Source organism: Ursus maritimus, unplaced genomic scaffold (genome assembly GCF_017311325.1).
Source record: "Ursus maritimus isolate PB19 unplaced genomic scaffold, ASM1731132v1 scaffold_6, whole genome shotgun sequence".
NCBI lineage: Eukaryota > Metazoa > Chordata > Mammalia > Carnivora > Ursidae > Ursus > Ursus maritimus.
The window spans coordinates 33,992,942-34,016,088 of record NW_024426774.1 but is presented as its reverse complement, the minus strand read 5'-3'; the positions used below and the strand labels follow the sequence as shown (position 1 = coordinate 34,016,088).

Sequence of the window (23,147 nt, the reverse complement as noted above, 5' to 3'; positions counted from 1 at the left end):
TAACTGGATCCTGGATTTGGTGGGGGGGCGGGGAATGCTGTAAGTCATTTGGGGGACAACTGGGTAAATTTTAATATGGACTGAATTAGGTATTAAGGGACACCTGGGTGGCACAGTCCATTAAGTATCCAACTCTTGGTTTTAGCTCAGGTCATGATCTCAGGAATGTGAGATCAAGCCCCACATCGGGCTCCACGCTCAGTGTGGAGTCTGCTTAAAACTCTCTCCCTCTAAAAAAAAACAAAAACAAAACTCTCTCCCTCTGTCTCTCCCACTTGTACTCTCTAAAAAATAAAAAAACAAATATTAGATATTATGTTATTTATGTGCTACTAGTTAGTATGGTTACAAAGAACATCATTACTGTAAAAAAGCACACTTTGTTTAGGAGTGAAATATTGTGATGTTTGCAACTTATTTTCAAAAGGTCATGAAAACTATTCAGGCTACCATAACAAAATACCATAGACTGGGTAGCTTAAACAACACAACTTTATTTCTTACAGTTTTGGAGGCTAAAAGGCCAAGATCAAGATGCTGCCCAATTCTGTTCCTGGTGAGAACACTCTCCCAGGCTTGCCGACAGATAGCTTGTGTCCTCACAATGGTGGAGAGGGAGAACAAGCAAATCTCTGGTGTCTCTTCTTATAAAGGGATTAATCCTATCATGGAGGGTTCCACCCTCATGACCTCATCTAAATCTAGTCACCTCCCAAAGGCCCCATCTCCAACACTATTACATTGGGCATGAGGACTTCAGCATATGAATCTTAGGGAGACACAGTTCAGTCCACAGCAAAGTATATATATAAAGACAAAGCACACACCATAGCAAGTTAACAACCAGCAACGCTAGCAGGGAAAGGGTATACAAGGTTTTATTACTTTCAATTTTTCAAAATAGAGTTGGGAGGACTTTTGAAGCTGGTGACAAAGCCTGGGAAAAGGTTAGGGTCACATAAGTGTGGTCTTCAAGAATGTGAAGTACTATCCCATGGAAACGTTTTCCTTGTGTCGCTCCAAAGACAGGGCTTGACCTACTTGACCCACTGGTAGACGTTGAGGTGGCACATTTAGTCTCCATATTAAGAACTTCCTGAAAGACAGAGCTGTCCAACAATGGAAATGTTGCTCTCAGAACCCAGGTGCTTCTCAGTGAAGTGTTAATACAGAGCCTGGAGAACCACGTCAGGGATGCCACGTGCACAGGCCTCCACAGCAGGATGGAGGCCAGAACCACCAACTTTCCAAATTTAAGGTTATACAGACACATGTGCACCCATAAGCATTACAACATCTAACAAGTAATCTACAAGTAGAGATGGCTTTCCAGTGATTATTTTAGAACAATCTGGAGAAAAGAGTTTTAATAGTTCAGGTGTACATTTGTGTGCACTTATTGTTCCCCACAGGCAGAATCACCCAATTTTGCCAACTCAAAATTCAGGTTATGCTCTGAAGTGTCTCTCACGTATCAATTGCCTTGCAACAAACTGACACTTTAGCAAAACTGCCTGTGTGACCGACCATACTTCCCACCAAGCGAAGTGGGGTTTGAGCTCACCACCCTCCCTCCCTAGCCAGAGCCCTGGTCTACCTCCTACACTAGATCTGGCTTGCTCAAATCTCCTTTCCTTGTTTCCTCCCAAGTTTCACTATCAGCAAAGCTCAAACACTATTTCCTCAAGTTGATCCTTCTTTAAAAGCAAAGGATATGGGTTAGTAGATCAAGACAAGGAAATGGGAACATACGGTTTGTCTTCAGTTGCCAAACTGGTCACCTGAAAGGGCTCACGGTCAAGGCAAAGTGGTTAGTTGTGTCAGCCCCTACCAAAGAAGACCACACCCTGCTACTTCCATGTGCCAACCCTAAGTAGAAACACTCTTCAACTTTCTGATTAGGAAGAAACAATAAGCCCAATATACAAGATTTCCCACCACCATATGTCCAAAGACAAACACTCTTTTGTACCAATCTTTATATATTTATTCACACATTTGATAAAAATGTCACAGTTAGAAGTGAAATCATTACAATGACATAAGTAACTGTACAGACTGACCCCAAGTACAGAGTCAAGTTGCCAAAAATCAGATCATGAGCAACACAGCACCTTAACACCTGTGCACTCACACACTCTTGCCCATACCCATCCGTACCCCGACAATCACAGGTGCTAAGTTCAGACGTAACCCAGGGAAACTTTCCCTGGCTTCTGTCAAGTCCTGGGGATGAGAAGAGAGAAATGATCAATGAAAAAGAAGTTGGGATTGCTCGATGTATCTCTCTGTTCTGCCAACCACTCAGAGAAGGCAAGACAAGAAAGATGGGGGCAGTTATTTCCTTGGCACAAAACTTAACAGGCAACAAAAATGTCAAGGGGTTTAAATCAGTTTGAGGCTTAGATCCCCTTTTCAACACAAAAGGGTAGCAAGTGGGGGAAAAAGGGAAAAATCCAGCCATTTAAATTCTAGGGAAAAAAGAGGGAGTATTGAAAACTTGATCCCTATTCTCCTGTCAGATGGCAGCATGACCAAAACAAAACCAGCCAGGCCAAACTGATACCATCTGATTGTGACTTTATCCAAAGAGCGTAGTTTGCTTTCATTTTTATTCTGAAGAGAGGAAGAAAAATTTTTCAGAGGAACGAGAGGGTCACATAAACCACATCTCCATTATATTAGCATTTGGGGCAAGATTACATCTATTTGTTCACATGGCTTGTCTATAGCTCTGAGAGCTCCAAGGAAGTGGCCCAACCCCCATTCCTCTGCCTTTAGCCTTCCAAGATGGACAAGTCCTCAGCATCCAGTCAAACCTGAAGTGTGAAAAATAATGCCTGAATCAAAACAGTATTTTCTATACAGTGGGACTATGGAGAAATCCTATTCCACTTCCCTATTCCTACTTGACACAAAGGTTCGAAAAAAAAAAAAAGAACCAACAACCTGAAGTGTGATGTTTTGAGCATTGCCATCAACCCTATCGAAACACTGATGACACAGAAAGCTACCATCTGAAAGGACTCATTTCCAAGTATTCCTCGTGAATGAGCTAAGGAAGGAGGCGATGATCCGAATTAATATAGTGCATGAATACAGAAGAACTGGCCAATGCAAAGGAAACACTTTGGGTAGGGGGAGTCAATGGGGTGGTATATGGGAGGCAGAGAGAAATTTCTTGGTACAAATTTGATGTCCCTAAAGATAGAAGCAGGGTGAGGACAAGGCACTTACACTGCCAAACAACAGTTCACATCCATTAAATACTAAAACTGTTACCAAGAGCACTCCCAATGACCCCTCATTAAAGACTCAACCAGCCAACTGCACTTTCCAGTTGGACCTTCAGAACTGAAGGAAATCCCAAGTGCTGCAGAACCGACGGTGGGAACTGGAATGTTGGCAGAGGAAACTACTCAGAGGAAGCAAAAAGAAGTTGTCCCCTTTTGGCCTGAGGTGAGAGGTTTGTTCCAGATTAGCTCAGTGAAATACTGAATTGCAAGATGCTTGGCCTGAGAATATGACAACGCCCCCATGGATGCCTCCTTCTTCTGTTTTGATAAAGAGCAAAAAGGGCTCTGAATGAAATCGGACACCAGTTACTGAGTTATCTTGCACTGGTGGTTACAGCAGACGCCTTCTAATACATGTCCCTGTTCTGTAGCAGATAAGGGACTGAGACAGGGCTAGAAGCAGCCTGTCCCTTCTTATCCCAAAGCCCTTCAAGCGTACTCGATCCGGGCAGGGCCACAACTACCCTCATTCTTCCGCTCGGAAGACGGGGTGGTAGCCTTGGCTTCACTACCGGTTTCCAGAGGCTTAGACGAGATATAGTCCTTTACTTTGATCTCCATGTTCTTGGCTTTAAGAGTGGCCATGTGCAGCTTCTCCAGGAAATCTGGCATGCCTGGTGGGAGAGAGGGAAATTTGGGTAGGCTGAAATACAAACCAACAGTAGGATCAAAATTAGATGGCCTATTTCTCTCATGGTAGAGAGCCAACTTCTTCTTACAGAGATCACAGCCTGATTGACAAGCTGTGAGTTATAGTTGCCTCCCAAAATGTATGGGGAGTGAAAACAATCCATGACTTCTGAGATCCTTTGAAAAGGGGTACCAATCAAGCCAAATAAATTCCCAAAGGCTTTTAGGTGATTAAAATATCACTTATCAGGGATGCCTGGGTGGCTCAGTGGTTTGGGCGTCTGCCTCCGGCTTGGGTCATGGTCCAGGGGTCCTGGGAACCAGTCTGGCATTGGGCTCCCTGCTCAGCAGGGAGTCTGCTTGTCCCTCTCCCTCCCCCCTGCGCATGCTTTCTCTCTCTCTCAACTAAATAAAATCTTAAAATAAATAAATAAATAAATATATATATATATGTATATATATATATATATACATATATATATCACCTATCAGTAGCATAGCCTAAATATCTGCCCATTTTATTTAGACAAATATCAAAGACAAACACCTAATCTCTCCATTCTCCTCCTGAGGTATTTGTCATAAGCTGCCCACAGAGAAGCAGAAGAAAGAAAATCACATGAAGATGCTTTTTAAAACAAGGAATCAGAAGGAAAAGGTGCAGTTACGGCTGTGATGTATAGCCTTTGTCAAGACACATGGTGGCCCCTCTTTCCAGAATACTATCCTATAATGACCACATTTTCTACACTAGATTTTATGGCCTCCAATACTATCTTAGAAGAAAAATTGTTCAAGTGCATTCATATACACAGTCCATATTTAAGGAATTAAGCAAATGTTCTCAAAATTCCCTTCTGGGCACATGTTGCTTTCTGGGACTCCACAGTTTTTATCCCTCAAAAGTCCAGCTGGAGGCTTCGGTATCTTCATAATATTCAAGAACGGGCTTGGAAGGATGTCTAATTTCTCCAACAGTGCTCCCATGAGACAAGCACTAATCCTCTTGCTTGCCATTTAGAGCTAGAGAAAAGCAAAATGCTCAACCCAGGTTCCAGGCCCTGTATACAAGTACCCACTCACCACTGGAAACCATCCAACTAACGCAGTAACGAGGAAACACAGTCTGGGGATTGTCACTGTATGTCAACAAGTAGTCAAAGCCATTCTGGAAAAGAAAAAAAAGCAAAAATAATGATATTTGGATTACCTACCATACCTTCCATATCCAGTACCACAGAATAATCATGATCTGATTCTGGGGCAGACAGTGCCGTTTTTTTACCCTGTGCAAAAAAAAAAAAGAGTTAATACTGAAGACTGCACAGGTTGCTATCCATAGAAAGGCCAGCCTGCAAGGTTGGCCCTCAGGTGGTGTCTGGGAAATTGGCTCCCAGAACATTCCCAGTCAACAGTGAACTGGTAAGAGTGGCTCCCTATGTCTTGTCTGTTCGTGCAAACACTACAGTTTATGCTGAATACCTGCTTTCTTTCTGGTGCATCTGGAATTTTGATATGTGCTATGCAGAGCATCCCTATGTGACCAGCCCTCAATAAAAATCTTGGGTGCCGAGCCTCTAATGAGCTTCTCTGGGCAGAACTATCACAGACATGTTGCTCTATTTTTGCTGCTGGAAGGAGAATGTGCTCTGTGTGACCTCCCACAGGAGAGAGAGAGAGAGAGAGAGAGCAGGAGGAAGCCTACACGTGGATTCCTACAGATTCTGCCTGTCTCTTCCCTTATGATGCAGCTCTGTATCCTTACTACATGACTACAATACATCTTAGTCATGAGTACGACTATATGCGGAGTCCTATGAGTCCTTCTAGTGAATTTTCAAACGTGGGGTGGTCTTGAAAATTCCAACACATACCCTCAAATGTTTAAAGGTCTTAATCTTTACCAAAATGGTATAAATTCTACTACTACTATGACTAATAACAGCGAACATTTATAGAGCACTTAACAGTGAACTGCTTCCAACCTGAAATAATCCTATAATGTAGGTACTGTTACCTCATTTTACAGAGGAGGAAACTGAGCACTAAGAAGTTAAGTAACTTAGCCCAAGGTCACCTATATACTCAATGACAGCCAAGATAAACCCAAAATTCTGACTGCAGGGCCTATGCACCCACTCTTTTTGGCTCAGCCCTCTCACTGCCTATTATAGTGAAGGACAGGGAATTAAGGAGATTTCCAGGTTTCTTGATCCTAGTAAAGATGTGAACCAACTATGCTCCACCCAAAGGGTTAAGAGATAACCCCTTTTATGTCGCACTTTTTAAAGCAGACTAGCCCCAACTTCAGGTGGGAGAACTACAACTTTAAATTCCCATGCTTTTACTCCAAAGTCCATCTTCTTTTTTCCCTGAATGAATTGTTCAATCTTTTATTCACTTCCTCAACATATATTTAAATGTCTGCTTCGTGTCCGGCACTGTGCTAGGTACTTAGAGCAAACAAACATGTGCTAGTCCCTGCCCTCAAGAGCTTTCAACTAACAGATCCCGTAACAGAGATACAGAATGAATACCATGGAAGTAAAGAGAAAGGAGAAGGACGCCTGGGTGGCTCAGTCGGTTAAGCATTTGCCTTCAGCTCAGGTCATGATCCCAGGGTCCTGGGACTGAGTCCTGCGTTGGGCTCCTTGCTCAGAGGGGAACCTGCTTTTCCCTCTGCCTGCCGCTCCCCCCTGCTTGTGCTCTCTCTGACAAATAAATAAATATAATCTTAAAGAAAAAAAAAAAAAAAGGAGGTAAAACCCGTACAGTGGAAACTTAACAGTATCCACCACAAAGGCTGGCTATAAGACTAAATGATTTAGGGGCGCCTGGGTAGCGCAGTCGTTAAAGCGTCTGCCTTCAGCTCAGGGCGTGATCCTGGCGTTCCGGGATCGAGTCCCACATCGGGCTCCTCCGTTGGGAGCCTGCTTCTTCCTCTCCCACTCCCCCTGCTGTGTTCCCTCTCTCGCTGGCTGTCTCTCTGTCACATAAATAAATAAAATCTTAAAAGACTAAATGATTTAGTACATACAAAAGACTTTATTCTTTTATAAATATTCTTTTATGAAACACGTGGACTGGGAAGTCAAGAGACCTGGGTTCTCATCCACCACTGCTTATATTTTAAAAAAGGAAACCAATCAAAAACAATGATTACCCATTGGAAGAAGAAACAAAGATATAAGCAAAATCACTCTGAATAGTTCTTATTTTATAGATTTGATTTTGGAAGGGTAAGTTTTTTCATAATTTAATAAAACAGAATTAAATTTAAAAAGCAGTATCTAAAAATCGAAAAGTAAAATAGAAAACAGGGAACCTAACTATGAACTGAGTTGGAAGGAAAAAGCACAAAGAGAGCACCTATTTCAAGTAGCTTTAAAACTCAGTATTTTGTACACTGTGTACACATCCTAAGGATAAAAAAACACAAATTTTAAATCACCACAGCACTGGTGATCTTGGTGGTATTATTCTGAGGCTGGTGTGTGCGTATTTCAAGTTAAAGCAAATGAGTAGTTATGTTCAGGTGATGAACTGAGAGTTGAATTGTCCAGCACAGAAAAAGATGATAGATGTAAGATATAAAATATAAATAAAAACCCTCCAATCTGAAATATGAACTAAAAATGTTAGCATGAGCTTAGGATTTATCTTTAAAATAAATAAGCAACATTTATTACTTAGTTCTAGCTTCTGAAAAGGCCTAAAGACAATGAGAAAGCCAACAGCTCTGAGTAATCCTATTTGTTTATTTTTAAAGATTAAATTTTTTATTTTTATTAAAGATTTTTTTTATTTATTTATTCGACAGAGATAGAGACAGCCAGCGAGAGAGGGAACACAAGCAGGGGGAGTGGGAGAGGAAGAAGCAGGCTCATAGTGGAGGAGCCTGATGTGGGGCTCGATCCCGTAACGCCGGGATCACGCCCTGAGCCGAAGGCAGACGCTTAACAGCTGTGCCACCCAGGCGCCCCTAAATTTTTTATTTTATTTTTTAAGATTTATTTATTTGAGAGAGAGGAAGAGAGAGAGAATCTCAAGTAGACTCCCTGCTGAGCACAGAGTCTGAGGCCGGGCTAAATTTCATGACCCTGAGATCATGAACTGAGCTGAAATCAAGAGTCAGATGCTTAACTTGACTGAGCCACCCAGGCGTGCCTAAAGAGTGAACTTACAACCCCGAGATCAAGAGTCGCATGCTCCACCAAATCCTGGTTTAATTTAAATGACATCTTAAATGGAACCAGGGCTCCCTAACAAAATGCTAATTTCCAGGTTTACAGCTAAAACTATACAAGATAAACCTGGGACATCTTATAACATCAGAAAACAAGGGAACCCCTGAGGTTAAGTCAAAAGGACTCGAGCCAGTTAAGAGGAGGCTCCTAATGGCCAAACTGGGACAATTTGAGTCTCAATAAGAATAACTGTAATGGATTAAAACGAACCAAACATGTTAAAAACTGAAATATCTATACAAGTCTTCTACTGGTTCTTCCATAGCAAAGACTAAGATATTTCTTTAAAACAAAAACAAAACTTAACCTTTGAAGATCCCTGGTTGAAAGAATTATTTTGAAACTCATAAATAAAGGAAACAAATCAACCATTTCTCTTATTTCCCTTTCCTATATAAACTAAAGGAATACAAACAGTGAGAAAATTTTTCCTTAATGTATTTTAATAAGTGGAAAAAAATGAAGGAATTACAGAATCAGCATTTTGTTATACCACTAATGAAATAATGAATCTGAGCAATAATCAATCATTTCTAAATTTACAAAGAAAGAGACAATCAAACATCACTTGCCTTCTAATAAAGTGGTCTTGCCCAAAACAACCAACAACCTGAATCTGTTTAAGCCTCAGGCTTGATCGGTAACTACCAATACCCAGGAAATACAGGCAGGGGACAGAGGAACACGTTAAATGACACTATGGATACTACCGGGTGTACACAATCATCAAGATCCAGAACAAAGAACCCTACTTTTTCAAAAAATACAATTGCAAAAAAAAGAAAGAAAAAAGGAAACTTACTTCAAAAGACTCAAGACTCAAGATACTGAATCAATATCTGGATCATATTTGGGTCCTGATTCAAATAAACCAACTCCAAAAAAATTTCACAATCAGGAAAATTCAAACACTAACTAGATTATTTGATATTAGGGATTATTAGGACACTGAAGTTATGTTTTCAAAAATCTTTTCAAGATAAATACTGAAATATATCCACAGAAGAATTCTTCTATGGTTTCTTCTATAGCAAAACTAGAAACTGCTTTAAAATAAGCAGGATAGCAGGAAAAGGGACAAGAAAGGGTACAGATAAAACAAGTATGGCCATGAGTTGATCACTATTGGAGCTGGGGACGGATACAGAAGGTTCATTATACTACACCCTACTTCTTTACCTTTCATATACATTTCAAATTTTCCCTAATAAGAAGTAAAACAACATACCTTGGCTCAAGGACTACTTTCCATCTAGCAGTCCAAATGCAGCTGCCTGGTTTTCAAGTACTCTCTGTACATGGTCAATGTAATTTATCACTCCTCCCTAATCTTAACCTTCCTTTCTAAGTGGTGAGTCTCTGAACATATTCATGGCTCATGCCTGTCTTATCTTTGGTATATCATATTTTCCTCTATCCAGTCTGCCTTTTCACAAGAACCAACTCAAATCTTACCTTTCCCTAAGAGCTTGCCACAAATATACCAGAAGAATTATATATATAACTTATTGTTCCTCCACCTCAGCTCAAAGAAATTATTTACTGGGTCTCTACTTAGATGCAACACACTCCGCTAGGTGCTGAACGATGCCTTAGCTGCTCCATAGTCACAGTTTCTAAAGGCAGCAATGCTGGAACTCAACTCAGTTTTTTTCAAAGAGGAAATAAATGGAAAAGGTCCAAATTTCAAAAGCAACATAAAGGAAAAAAGTGAGGCCTAAGTCTGCCTCCCACACTATCTCCAGCCTGACCCAGGCTCCCCTTTCCTAAAGGGGACTAGCCATGGACAGTAGCCTTGCTTCTTCTTTTCTATCTTCTAAAGCAAGGACTTTAAAACATTTTTAACTATAACACACTGTAAATAATCCTTTTTACACTGTAACCAGCTCTCTCTCTCAGCCTCCTACACAAATTCATACATACTTATGTAACTAAACAAAAGCCTCATGAAATATGCTTACACTGGGATGATTTCTACTCTATGTATCCTCTCTTCTTTTTAAAGCTGGTCATAATGCACTAAATTAATTTTGTCTTCCATTAATGGGGTAGCAATCCGAGGTTTGAAAAACACTGCTCTAAAAATAGTACACAAGTAAACACACAGATCTCCCAGTTAAAAAAAAGAGTCAAACACCACATTGACTGAAAGGAACCACCATTTCTGTCTAAAATATTTAAAATCCTACGTCAGGCAGTATAAATAGAACAACCTGTTGAAAACAAAACCATACTAAAGCACACAGTTCATACAGCTCAAAAACAAAAGTAATGGGAAGAAACAAAGCCTTTAATTATAAAGTGAAACACAACTAAAAACAGCAACCAGTGGAGTCAATATGTAAACTCAAGAGATGTGGCTAAAAAACTAAAAAATAAAACACTCCCTAAGTTGAAAGAAATATTCTTCTCAAAGAAAGGTCAAGAGAATTTTAAAGAAGGCTGAGAGGGTTAGTCTAACCCTCTCATTTTGCAGATAAGGAAACAAAAGTCCAGAAAGGTTTTAAGTGTTCTGCCCACTGAGGTGAAATTTTGATGGAAAAGGTGCTCCCTTCAATTCCTAAAGAAGGATGCTAACGACAGGCCATTGTCTTTTCCTGTCTCTCACACACACGGAAGTCAGTGGGTCATTAGTACTCCGTCCTGGGGGATCTTCCAGGTATATCACCCTATAGCAGTGCTTCCCAAACCAGGAGCATCAGCCTCACCTGGGAACTTCTTAAAAATATTTCTTGGGCCATACCCAAGCACTGCATGTTAACAAGCTCCAGCGGACTCTGATGCATGCCAAGTTTGAGAACCACTGGCCTTCTCCGTTCAGACAAACGGCATTCCTTGATAAAATTCCAAAGCCACTACACATCATCTCTTGGATGATGTAAAACTCACCTCATCAAATGACTTGTGGGGACGGATAACCATCTGGGATTCATACGATCGGACCCTTACAAATTCTGGAGACTCTGGAACACTAGGGTGCTCCACAGCACTGGTAAGGAAAGAAGTTAAGGAAACTCTTAGTAATGTCTATATATAAGAAAACAGCATGAGAGCTATAGTTAAGAGGAAAATCTAAAAAGCTGGCCCTAATTTTTAAAATAAAACAGAACAGTCACTAAAATGAATGAATACAAACTAAGTTCTAAAAACAAAGTGAGTTTCCTTGGTGATTCCTGGCTCACTAGGCTTCGTGTTGAAGAGGAGGGTACTTCTTTTTTTAATTATCAACACAAAGGAACTAAAGAAACAGTTTAATGAAAAGCTTACACAGATCCCTTCAATCTTCCTAGACTGTGGTCACCAGTCACAGCCCACTCATGTTCTAGCTGGGATGGATGGGATCCTAGCATCACTCAGAACAGCACTGAGAACATGCAACTCTGACCAGACATATATAAAGGACACAGTTAAAGGAACTCAGCAGGAGCCACAGGTAACCACACATACCGCGACACCAACACCATCACATTGTTTTCCTGATCCACGCTATACCGTCGAACATAAACATAATCCCGGGAGTACATCGGATACTAAAGAAAAGGATAGGCAGAATTAGTATTCTGCTCCACATGGACGTGATAGAAGTAAAAACAGTAGTAAAAATACTCACAGGAAAATGGGTTACCCAGTGAAGAACCTCAGAACCACTAACCACATCCCTCTCAATCACTTCCAGCTTGATTACCAGGGCATCCCACTTTTTTCTATATTCCGTATCCAGCTGCAGAAGAGAAAAGACTATGAAGACCCAGGAAATCCAAAACAAAGTTGCAGAAGGCTTTTCCAGATGCCTGGACCTATGACCCAAGGACTTTACTCTGAAACAGTAACCTGACCTAAAAGTGACAAGGTGTGAAAGACACGGCTGTGTTTACTGCAAATAAGTCTTTTAAAATACTTTCTTACAGGCCAACAGCATTACCTTGAAAGTTAATCTTTTAAAAAAAAAGACAAAGCAAAGGATAATATAAGAAAAAAATACTGTGATAGACATGTCTGGGGAAAATATAATAAATAGGTAGTGATAAAAATGTGTAAGGGCAAAACAGTTTTTTAAAGTTTTACACAGACAAAAGTCCCAAAAGTATGAGCAGACACCTCACACAAAGAAATGCAAGTAACATATTTTTTTAACTTCTAGCGTGACTAGTAAGTAGGGAATTTCAAAATAAGACATATCATACACATCCAAACCAACAAAAATTCAGTATAAATTGGCAAAATTCAGTGCGTGGGGGGAAGTGTGCACTTGCATATTACTAGTGGGTATTTTAATCAATTAGTTACTGAAAACCTGACAAAACAGTGAAATATCCAGGAAGGAAAATAATTTTTTTATACAACTCTGGGTGAGACCATCTCCCCTTTTCATACATTTCCCCCCAAGGAAGAAAGCAGTCTTTGAAAAGATACTCTTCATTTTTACTAAATAAATACCTTCACTATGGAAATGTTCCAGACTGGATCTGTACTGAAGAGGAAAACGCTACAAAGGACATCACTGGGTCAAAAGATAAAAACGGGAATACAAGCAGAAGATAACACACGAGCTACATCCATGTTAAATTTATAGACTTTGATAAAGACACCATGGTTAAGAGAGTATGTCTAACTTTAGGAAATACACACTGAAGGATTTTGGAATAAAGGGCCACATATGTAACTTGCCCTTAAATTATTTAGGAAAAAATAACTATAAAGCCTTATAAAATATACTAAAAGCACTCAAATACATTCCTCTATTTAATCTTCCCAACAGCCCTGCGAGAGGACAGAACTGGTCTCATCCCCACTGGACAATGAATGGTTAAGTCCAATGTTTACCCAGATGCTATCTGACATGAGATGAAGGGTACAGAGATAGATGGATGTACTAAACCATGTCTTCTGAGTCGAAGAAATTATTCATGTGGACAGTGGTAAGCGGATTTCTAGACTTAGAAGCTCCAAATCTGGGAAGAAAAATTTACTCACCTGAACATTGAAGAACTGCCGGGGTGTCACATCTGTATAGGTTCCAAAAACTAGAATGACAAGAAAGAACAAGAGATGGCTGCCACACCCTCACCATTGAAACTTATTCCTATCACTTAACTGCATTTCAATTATAGAGTACTGAAAGATCTTAAAGGCAGATTCAGAAACTAGACGTCATATTGACAAACTAGATTGTCATACCAAAGTAAGACAAAGAACAACCTACAGCAAAGTACAGTAATGAAGACACTAAGATGCTTGTCATCTGGGAGAAGAAAAACAAAAACCAGGAAATCATGGCAAATTTTCTGAGCAACAACCAGATCAGTTTAGAGTATGAAGTACAAAAGTCCCACACATCTGGGCAATCATGGAACACACCTGCAAGGCAGCCAAGCTGGGCTCACCTCTGTACTGGTAAAGGTGGGTGCCTGTAATAGGGCGCCGCCAGAGCTTAAAGTGTTTCTTATCCATCACCATTTCCCATGGCTGCTCTTTGCTCCCTGAATCTTCATTTCCTTCTCTCTGTGATTTTGGTTCTGGAGGGTGGCGTTCAACTCCAGAACGCTGAAACACATGGGACATTTCCTCCAACCGTTTCATCTCATCAATGGATCTGCAAAAGGAGAAAAACAAAAGGAATGGTGTAGGTGGTTAAATCTTCCCATTTATGTGTTTTAAAATTTCTTGCAATGATCTTTTATAGTTTCCATGGAGTACAATGTTGAACAGAAGTGGTGAGAGCAGACATCTTTGTCTTATTTCTGCCTTATTTCCAGTCAATCCTGTGAAATGAAATGTCCACACCATGACTTGTATAAGAATGGTGTGGGTTGGGGTGCCTGGGTGGCTCAGTCAATTAAGCATCTGTCTTTGGCTCAAGTCATATCTCAGGGTCCTGGAATAGAGTCCTGCATTAGACTCCCTGCTCAATGGGGAACCTGCTTCTCCCTCTCCCTCTGCCACTCCCCCTGCTTGTGTACTCGCTCGCTCGCTCTCTCTCAAATAAATAAAATCTTAAAAAAAAAAAAAAATGGTGTGGGTTTAAAACAGTATAAAGTGTAGTGAAAACTCAAGTTCCTGAGTCTGAATCCCAGTCCAACATTCATTAACTAAAACATTATTTAATCTCTATTCTTAATCTGTAAAATGAGGATAATAACAGGACCTACCTCCAGGGTTGATTATAAAACTTAAACAATTACATATTTTTCCTCCTCTTTTAAAAATATAATTCACATTCCCTAAGAATCATCCTTTTATAGTTTACAATTCAATGTTTTTTAGTATACTCACAACGTTGTGTAACCATCACCACTAATTCCAGAACATTTTCATCATCCCCCCAAAACACCTATACCCATCAGCAGTCACTCCCCAGTCCCACCTCCCCATAACCTCTGACTACCACTAATTTATTTTCTGTTTCTATGAACTTGCCTATTTTGGACAATTCATATAAAGAGAATCATAACAATAGTCTCTAGTGTCTGGCTTTTTTCAATAAGCACATTTTCAAGGTTGATTCATGGTGTGCTTTGCTCCCTCTTTTTTTGGCTGAATATTTCACTGAATGGATATATCATATTTTGTTTATCCATTCATCAGGTGATGGGCATTTAGGCTGTTTCTATTTTTTGGTTATTACGAATAATAACGCTATAAACATTTGTGTAGAAGTTTTTATGTAGACACAGGTTTTCAGTTCTCTTGAGTAGGTTCCTAAGAGTGGATTTGCTGGGTCATGGCAACTCTATGTTTAACCTTTTGAGGAAGTGCCAAATTATTTCCCAAAGCAGCTGCACCATTTTATAGTCATAACAACAATGTATTAGCGTTCCAACTGCTTCACATCCTTGCCAACACTTGTTATTAGACAAAGCTATCTTTCTGATTCTAGCAATTCTAGTGGGTGTGAAAAGTGTATCTCATTGTGGTCTTTGATTTGTATTTCCCCAGTGACTAATGATGCTGAGCATATTTTCAAGTGCTTATTGGCCATTTGTGTATCTTCTTTGGAGAAATATCTATTGAGATCTTTGCTTATTTTTAAAATGGGCTTTTTACTGTTGAACCAGAAGAGTTTTTATATACTCTGAATAATAGACCCTTACCAGATATGATTTATAAAAATTTTCTCCCATTCTGTGGGTTGTCTTTCCACTTTTTTGATAGTGACTCTTGATGAACAAAAGTCTTTAATTTTGATGAAGTCTAATTCATCTACTTTTTTGATTGCTTATGTCTGTGTTATAGCTAAGAAACCATCACTTTCTAATCCAAAGTCATAAGGACTTACAGCTGTTATCTTCTTATAAGAATTTTAGTATTAGAAAGAGTTTTAGTATTAGTTTACACTTTGATCCATTCTGAGTTAATTTTTTGTGTATGGTGTGAGGCAGGGGCTCTAAACTCATTATTTTGCATGTGCATCTCCAGTTGTCCCAATGCCATTTGAAGACTGTTTCCCCATTGAATTGTCTTGGCACTTTTGTTGAAAATCAACTGGCCATAAGTTTAAGGGTTTATTTCTAAACTCTCAATTTTAGTCTAACATTTATATATATATCCTTATACCAGTACCATATCATCTGAACTATTATAGCCTGGTAGCTTGGTATTAAGTTTTCAAATCAGGAAGACTGAGTCCTCCAACTTTGTCCTCCTTTTTCAAGAGTGATCTGACCATTCTGGGTCTTTTTCATTTCCCGCTGAGTATCAGGATCAGCTTGTCAATTGGGACAAAATAGTGTGCTAAGATTCTGATAGGGATTGTGTTGAATTTATAGATCAGTTTGGCTAGTATTGCTATCTTTACAATATTAAGTCTTCCAATACATGAACAGAGATCTTCCCATTTATGTGTCTTAAAATTTCTTGCAATGATCTTTTGTAGTTTTCAGCAAAAACATGGAGTACAATGTTGAATACAAGTGGTGAGAGCAGACATATTTGTCTTATTCCTGATCTTACGGGAAAAGCTTTCAGTTTTTCACCATTAAACTATGTTAGCTGTGTTTTTTGTAGATGGGCTTTAACAAACTGAGGAACTTTCCTTCTATTCCTAGTTGCTGAGTGCTTTTTATTTTATCATGAAAAGAGGTTGGACTACCAAATGTTTTGTATATACTGAGATGATTATGTGGTTTTTGTCCTTTATTCTATTAAAGTGTTGTATTAAACTGATTTTTATATGATGAACTAAACTTGCTTTCCTGAAATAAATCCCACTATTCCAATTCCTTTTTATATATTACTGGATTCTATTTTGTTAGTATTTTGTTCAGAACTGCCTAAAGCTTTAAAACATTTCAAGATAACACCATATATTTTCTTCTGTTGTTGTGTATCTTTTAGGGACATATACCTATAAAGACACAGAAAGGAATGCAATACAACAAACTGAGATAGATAATCTGGGGGAGAGAGGAGATTGCAACTGGGCAATGGTACATAGGAGGCTTTACCTATACTATTTTCTTTCTAAAAATAACTGTATTTGGGGGTGCCTGGGTGGCTCAGTCGGTTAAGCAACAGACTTTTGGTCTGGCTAAGGATCATGATCTCGGCATCCTGAGATGGATGGAGCCTTGCGTAGGTCTCTGCGCTGAGCAGGGAGTCTGCTTGGGATTCTTTCTCCCGGCCTCTCCCTCCCCCCTCTGCTCTTCCCCCTGCGCTGCATGTGCTCTCTCCACCTTTTAAAAAATAAATAAATAAACTCTTTAAAAATATGTAATGCATTTGTAACATTCATGTTAAAGTCTTTTTATATATCCGAAACATTTTAAGTTTTGTTTTTTTTTCCTAAAGAGAGAGCAGGAGGGGATGGGCAGAGGGAGAGGGAGAGAGAATCTTACCCTAATCCACGTGGAGCCTGGTTAAGATTCTCTGTCCCCCTCTCCCTCAGCCCACCCCCTCATGCACACGTGTGCTCTCGTCCTCTCTCTCAAATAAATAAAACCTTAAAAACAAAAACAAATGAAAAAAAACATGGTTTGTATTTTCCCCTTAACCTTTAAATAGCGGTTAGGAAAGAAAGATTGCTGTCTGTCTGTATCATATACAACTACTGCTATAAGACTGAAGAAGACACCAACTACTAATACACTCTGTCTGAAATGCCCACTCATCTTCAACCTTCAATAAAACGTAAGGTTCAAGGTTAACTTCCAGGCAGAGTTAACCATATACATTTACTTTTATTCCGCACAGACACATATCACATTATATAATTAATCTTTGTATCTGCCTCCTTTACTAAACTATGAATTCCCTAATGTCCCAAAATCAGTCTCTTTCATATCTGTATTTCCAGCTCCTAGCAAGTACCTGGTAAACATAAGGCACTCAAATGTTTACTCAACTGAGTAACTATGAAAAGTAGGCCCCAATAATTCAAATTCTTATTAAAAATTACATAAATACATTATTTTAAAAGCCAAAAATTCAGTCATACTGGTAACCCAGTTACCCAGATTAAAAGTTTAGAGCAACCCAAAGCGATGATGACTATAAAGATCTGTGTTCCAGTCCTGCCTCTGCCAACTGGCTGTGTGATCTTACGCAAGTCATTTTACCTGTAAAGCCCTCCCTTTTTTCCACCTATAAAGTTAGGACATTATTTAAGGTTTCTATTAGCTTTAAAATTCCATTTTTCTGAATTTTAAACTTTTGACTTAGATGAAAATATTTATACAGGGGACGTTTTGTTGTTTTGACTGCCCAAAATCTTTTCATATTCAGGAGAATCCCAAAGTAAGTGGGATACAGCCCGCTCTCAAGCCCTAGCAGTTAGAGCACAGCACCTAATTTAAGTGAGATTAATTAGACACTTCTGGTAGAGAATATGAATCCTGAGGGAAATAATACAAGGCACAGCATCTTTTGGAGATTATTCTCAGTGATCCTGAAGGAACTGAGTGTCCAGCAGTGCAACCAATCTAGGGAAAACAAAACCAGCAACACTGCCCTGAGGAGATTATCCCTACAACAGGTCTTGGCTGTTCTCTTGGCCAACCTGTATTCTGGCCTTCTAGTCAATGCCCTGAGTGACCTAACACCTTTAATTAATCCCTTTGACTAATGCCTTTTGGCTTAAGTCAACCAATATCAGCTTCATTTGCAACCAAGAACCCTAGCCAGTACAATTTATAGTGATGCTCTGATGAAAAAAGTTTAACCATTTTTTAAAAGTTTTAATTTGAACTAAAAACTGCAAAACAGGATTCACCGCTACCACTGCAAACACATACAGCAATAGGGAAGGAACTTTACAATACACAATAAGATCTTTCAGGAGAAAGCAAAAGCAAAACCACAGCTAGACTTGCTTAGAGAACAATTCAGGCATCACATGGCACCAATTATGACATTTTTCAGGACTAGTAAGGCATTCTTCAATAAAAATTAAGCACCACCCTTGAATGGCATTCTTATCACATAATGAGGAAGGGCAGAAATACCTTATTAAAACTACATCAGAGGCCCTTAAAATTACAGAGTAATAAGATTTTAAGAATATTAAACTATGACTATATGCAATATTTTTAATGGCCTCCTAAGGTGGTACAGAGCTTCAGACCCATTGCTTAATCAACCTCTCCTATATAATTAAAGGTCACTAGGTGGCCTTGATTAAAATTATGAGACTAAGTCCCCAAAGGGGGAGAAATATGTCTTGTGAAGGCCATGACATTCATTCTTGAAATAACACAATCTAAATGCCGGCGCAAGACTGCATCATGAAATGCAAATGATTCTTGTCCCCAGATTCAACAACCTCTGAAGGGTCTCAACTTCTAAATGCTGACATGACATACATAATTAGCACAAAGGTGCCCAAAGTGACTCACTACCATGTAAGTGGAATAAGGAAAACCTCTCACCATACATCTCTTTAGCCTGCTGTGCCAAATCTTGTTTGGACAGGGTGGGTGTCTAAACCTTGTTATCTGAGACTTAAATAATAAGAAAGGACAAAAGAGATTATTCCCAAAACAGTAACAGCAGATTAGTAAGAGGATCAAGAAAAGACACCCAGCGCTTCCCTTTCTCCAAAATTAGAGTCATTTCAATATGTGAGAAAGGCTGGACCGAAAGATATGGAAACTGAAGTCATAAAACTATTAAAACAGAGTAGTAAGTATAACCAGTTTTGGCTCATGTAGGAGGTCCTGCCATCAGTATACAGAGTTTGACATAAAGGTCCAATATGATTCAAATGAAGCCATCCCTGTAGTCAGTAATTTCAGCAAGACAACTTCCTCATTTCACATAATCCCTTCCTTAAACTCCAAATTATTGTCAAAGTTAGAGACTTTCAAGTATAACTGTCATGAGGCACAAGAAATACAAGACATCATCTGGTTCATTGCAATTCTGGGCCAACTGGTTAATGCTAAAATAATGAAGACAATGTCAAAAAATTCAAATCAGGTTTTACGTAGTTCCGATGATCTAAGGATATGTCAGTAAAAAAAATCTTTAAGTGACAGTGGCAAAAAAGAAAATGGATTTCTTGTTGATCATCTATCTAATTAATAACCTACTGAAAAGTTAAAATTATTCTAAATGCCCTGAGACAATTTTCTTTATGAAACTTTACCGGCACTTACTCAAATTTCTGGAGCAATGGACTGTAACTTTTTTAAAATGAGGAGGGGTTAATGGAACATTTTCCCCTAGCCTTTCATATTTCTTAACTTCCTTCCTCTTTTTGTTCCTGTAACTTTTTTTTTAAAGATTTTATTTATTTAGGGGCGCCTGGGTGGCTCAGTCGTTAAGCGTCTGCCTTTGGCTCAGGGCGTGATCCCGGCGTTCTGGGATCGAGCCCCACATCAGGCTCCTCTGCTGGGAGCCTGCTTCTTCCTCTCCCACTCCCCTGCTGTGTTCCCTCTCTCGCTGGCTGTCTCTCTGTCACATAAATAAGTAAAAGCTTTAAAAAAGATTTTTTTAAGAAGGAGAGCACACGTGCGAGTGTGCACAAGCAAGGGAAGCAGCAGGCAGAGGGAGAAGCAGACTCCCTTTGACCAAGGAGCCCCAATGTGGGACTCAATCCCAGGACCCTGGAAACATGACCTGAGCCGAAGGCAGATGCTTAACCGACTGAGCATCCCGGGCACCCCTCCTGTAATTTTTTTTTTTAATATTCCAAAGCAATAAAAAATTGCTACTATATTTTTCCATAAGATCTGCCCTGGGCTCACAGAACGAGTGATTCTATACCAAAAATAGTGACTGAAAGTTATTCTGTTTGACTTAAGTGAAATCAGTTGGATAAGAATCCAAACCAAGCCTTAAAAGACCTGATTTCTACACCTGGCCCCAGTCAAAGTCACTTTGTACAAATTACTTTTCTCAAATTTTCTTGCTGTTGCTAGATAAATGAGATTCTATTTGTTAAGACGTTCCTAAGCACAAGAGAACTGAAAGTAAGGTTATTCCTTTTCATTCTGAATTGTACTCGAATAACGTAAGAAAAAACACATACCACATTAAAGCACCCATTCAAAGAGAGTACTAGGACAAGAGGGTACAGAAACAGCAAAGAACCACCAAATGCTGTGATTTAGTGGCCATGGTACAATCATGCTCTTCTTCCATTATACAATGAAAAAAATGCACTTGTCCTGAGGCACATTCAACTGTGCTTCATTACAGAAGCCACCCAAAATCCTTTCACTAGAACAAAATCTAAGATGTTCTAAACTAGCTATGACAACCTCAGCAGCAGCTCCTTTAAAGCAAACTGAATACTTAAGCAAAGAAAGTTAACCTGAATCCAAAATATTTTATTCAATAAAAGACAAAATATTACAAACATGAGAAAACTATAGAACCACTTTACAATCAAGATATAGTTGAACAGCGTATTTGTCGCCCTAGCAAGGTAACATACATTTTTTAAAAATCCTCAAAATGGACACCATCAAATTTTAAGTACACGACTGAATTCAGGCTTGAACTGGAAAATGAAGTGTAAATGAAGGCCTTTGCTAAATAACAAGTCTGGAGGATGAAAAAGGCATCTTAAGTGTTCTGACTGACCTTAATCCGAGTTTATGATATTCCCAAGTGGGAAGAGAGCAATACCTCTTCAGGATCTTGATTAGAATAAAATATGTTTGTACAGCCCCTAGATTTCAGAAACAGCCCAAAGAGGGAAAAGAGGGAAATACAGTGAATACGGGGCCTGGTCATCAACCGGTCTCTTTCTGCCACAGTGGGTAGTAACTACTGACTCAAATGTTTACCACATTAATTTTTTACTTTGTTTCCTTCCCTAGCTCCTGCTAACAGCAGACCTACTGAACAGAGTCTCCAGGATATACTGTCCATAAAAACACATGAAGTAAGCCAAAGAATGTCATTTACCATGGAGGCCCCAACACTAGTCAATTCCCACCCCAAAACATCTTCCCTCTCTTTTGCACCAGGTAACCCTTTTCTGGTCTTTCTCCTCCTTCCCAAATAGATCCAACTGGGAATTTTCCTCTCAAACTTTACTGTGGAACATGGGTATTTCACCATCAAAAACAGAATGAAAATTCAAACAGTTAATTGATAATTTCTTAATTTAAAAGGTTTCCTCCCATAAATATTCTCACCCTTGAGCCTTTTTCATTAGACCAATGGCCAAGTTGCAAGATACTAACAGAAATTAGGCAAACTACCTATCAAAAAATAAACTACCCGCTTTATCATGTTAACATTTTTGTGAATAAGACAGTTGTTATAATTTTAAACTATTTATATCCTCAAGGTGGATATTTAGTGACCAGTAAATTTTCTATTTACTAATATTTATACAAATAATGTCTACTAATGCAAGAATCAGAAAACCACAGTCTAGGACCAACCACCTATTTTTGTAAATAAGGTTTTATTAGGAAACACAAATTTAGGGGGAGGGGAGTGCAGTTTAGGAACATCAGTTAAAAGGAAACACAGAGACACTGTAGAGAGCTAAATCAAATCAAAGCTAAATCATGAGATTACTTGAAAACTGTAAAGGCTCAGATTTAAAATCACAGATTAACAAATTCAATCAGTGGTACTGCATTTTTTCACACAGAAGTTTTGATGATGACAGCGTGATTTCAGAGCCTAATGAAACAGTATTTCCTAAATTCTAGTTAAAGCAGCAAAAATCTGACCTAATTTTTGCAGGTTAAAATGTCTGGGCTCCTGGTTTATCTGAGGAAGACAAAAATCCCTTCCAGCCACAAGAGTCACGATAACAAAAGAGCTTTCCGGGCATTTCTCACGATATCCCATCAGGAATCAAGTAGTTCTGTAATTGCATAACCATACCCTTAGGTCAAATTTAAAACCTGTTTTGAGTTTGCACCTTTCTGGATGAGTTAAAGATTACGTGAACAACGGGTTACATGCCTTCAATATCTAATTTATTTTTTACAACGTTATTTCTTCAGTGTCACGCTCCCTATTCAAAGTCTTCCCTCCTACGCTAACCTATACCTCGTTATTTCTAACCCGACAAGTGAAATTAACTGAGAGGCAATAAAAAACGTGGTTTGCTAAAACAGAATCAAGTTACTGGAACGCCACTTCAAGCACCACCGGGTAAACGGAGACACTGAGCCAAAAAGGCAGGCCCCAGGGTTCGCCGTGCCAACCTCCCAACCTGACCGGCCCCCACCCGCAGCGAACAGAAACGACCTCGCCGCAAGGCTCACCTCTGCAACTCCTCCTCCTGGATCCTCTCCTCGTCCCACACGAACACGCCAGCGAGCGCCGCCATCAAGGCAGAGGCATGGCCAGGACGGCCTCGCAGCCGGCGCCAGAGGCGTCCGAGGAGGACGCGGCGCGAGCTCTCAGAATAGAGGCGTCCGTACAGCTGCGCGATCTGCTGCGCGCGCCGCACACGCAGGCCCGTCACGAAGCGGCACTGATTGGCCAGCAGAGCTAGCAGTCCCCCGCCCCGCGCCCCCGCGCGCCCCGCCGCCGCCGCGCCCGCCACCCAGGCGGCCAGGGC

General features: G+C 39.7%; 1 protein-coding gene across 1 annotated transcript; it reads right to left on the bottom strand.

The window, feature by feature from the left end:
* Positions 1-474: 474 nt before the first annotated feature.
* Positions 475-23,147, bottom strand: STARD7 (StAR related lipid transfer domain containing 7; the record flags this gene model as incomplete). Its single annotated transcript, XM_008700539.2, has 8 exons — positions 475-3,910; positions 5,010-5,094; positions 11,063-11,162; positions 11,621-11,703; positions 11,784-11,894; positions 13,148-13,197; positions 13,558-13,766; positions 22,849-23,147. Coding segments are annotated over 8 exons (1,122 nt in total), but the record flags the coding sequence as incomplete, so codon positions are not given.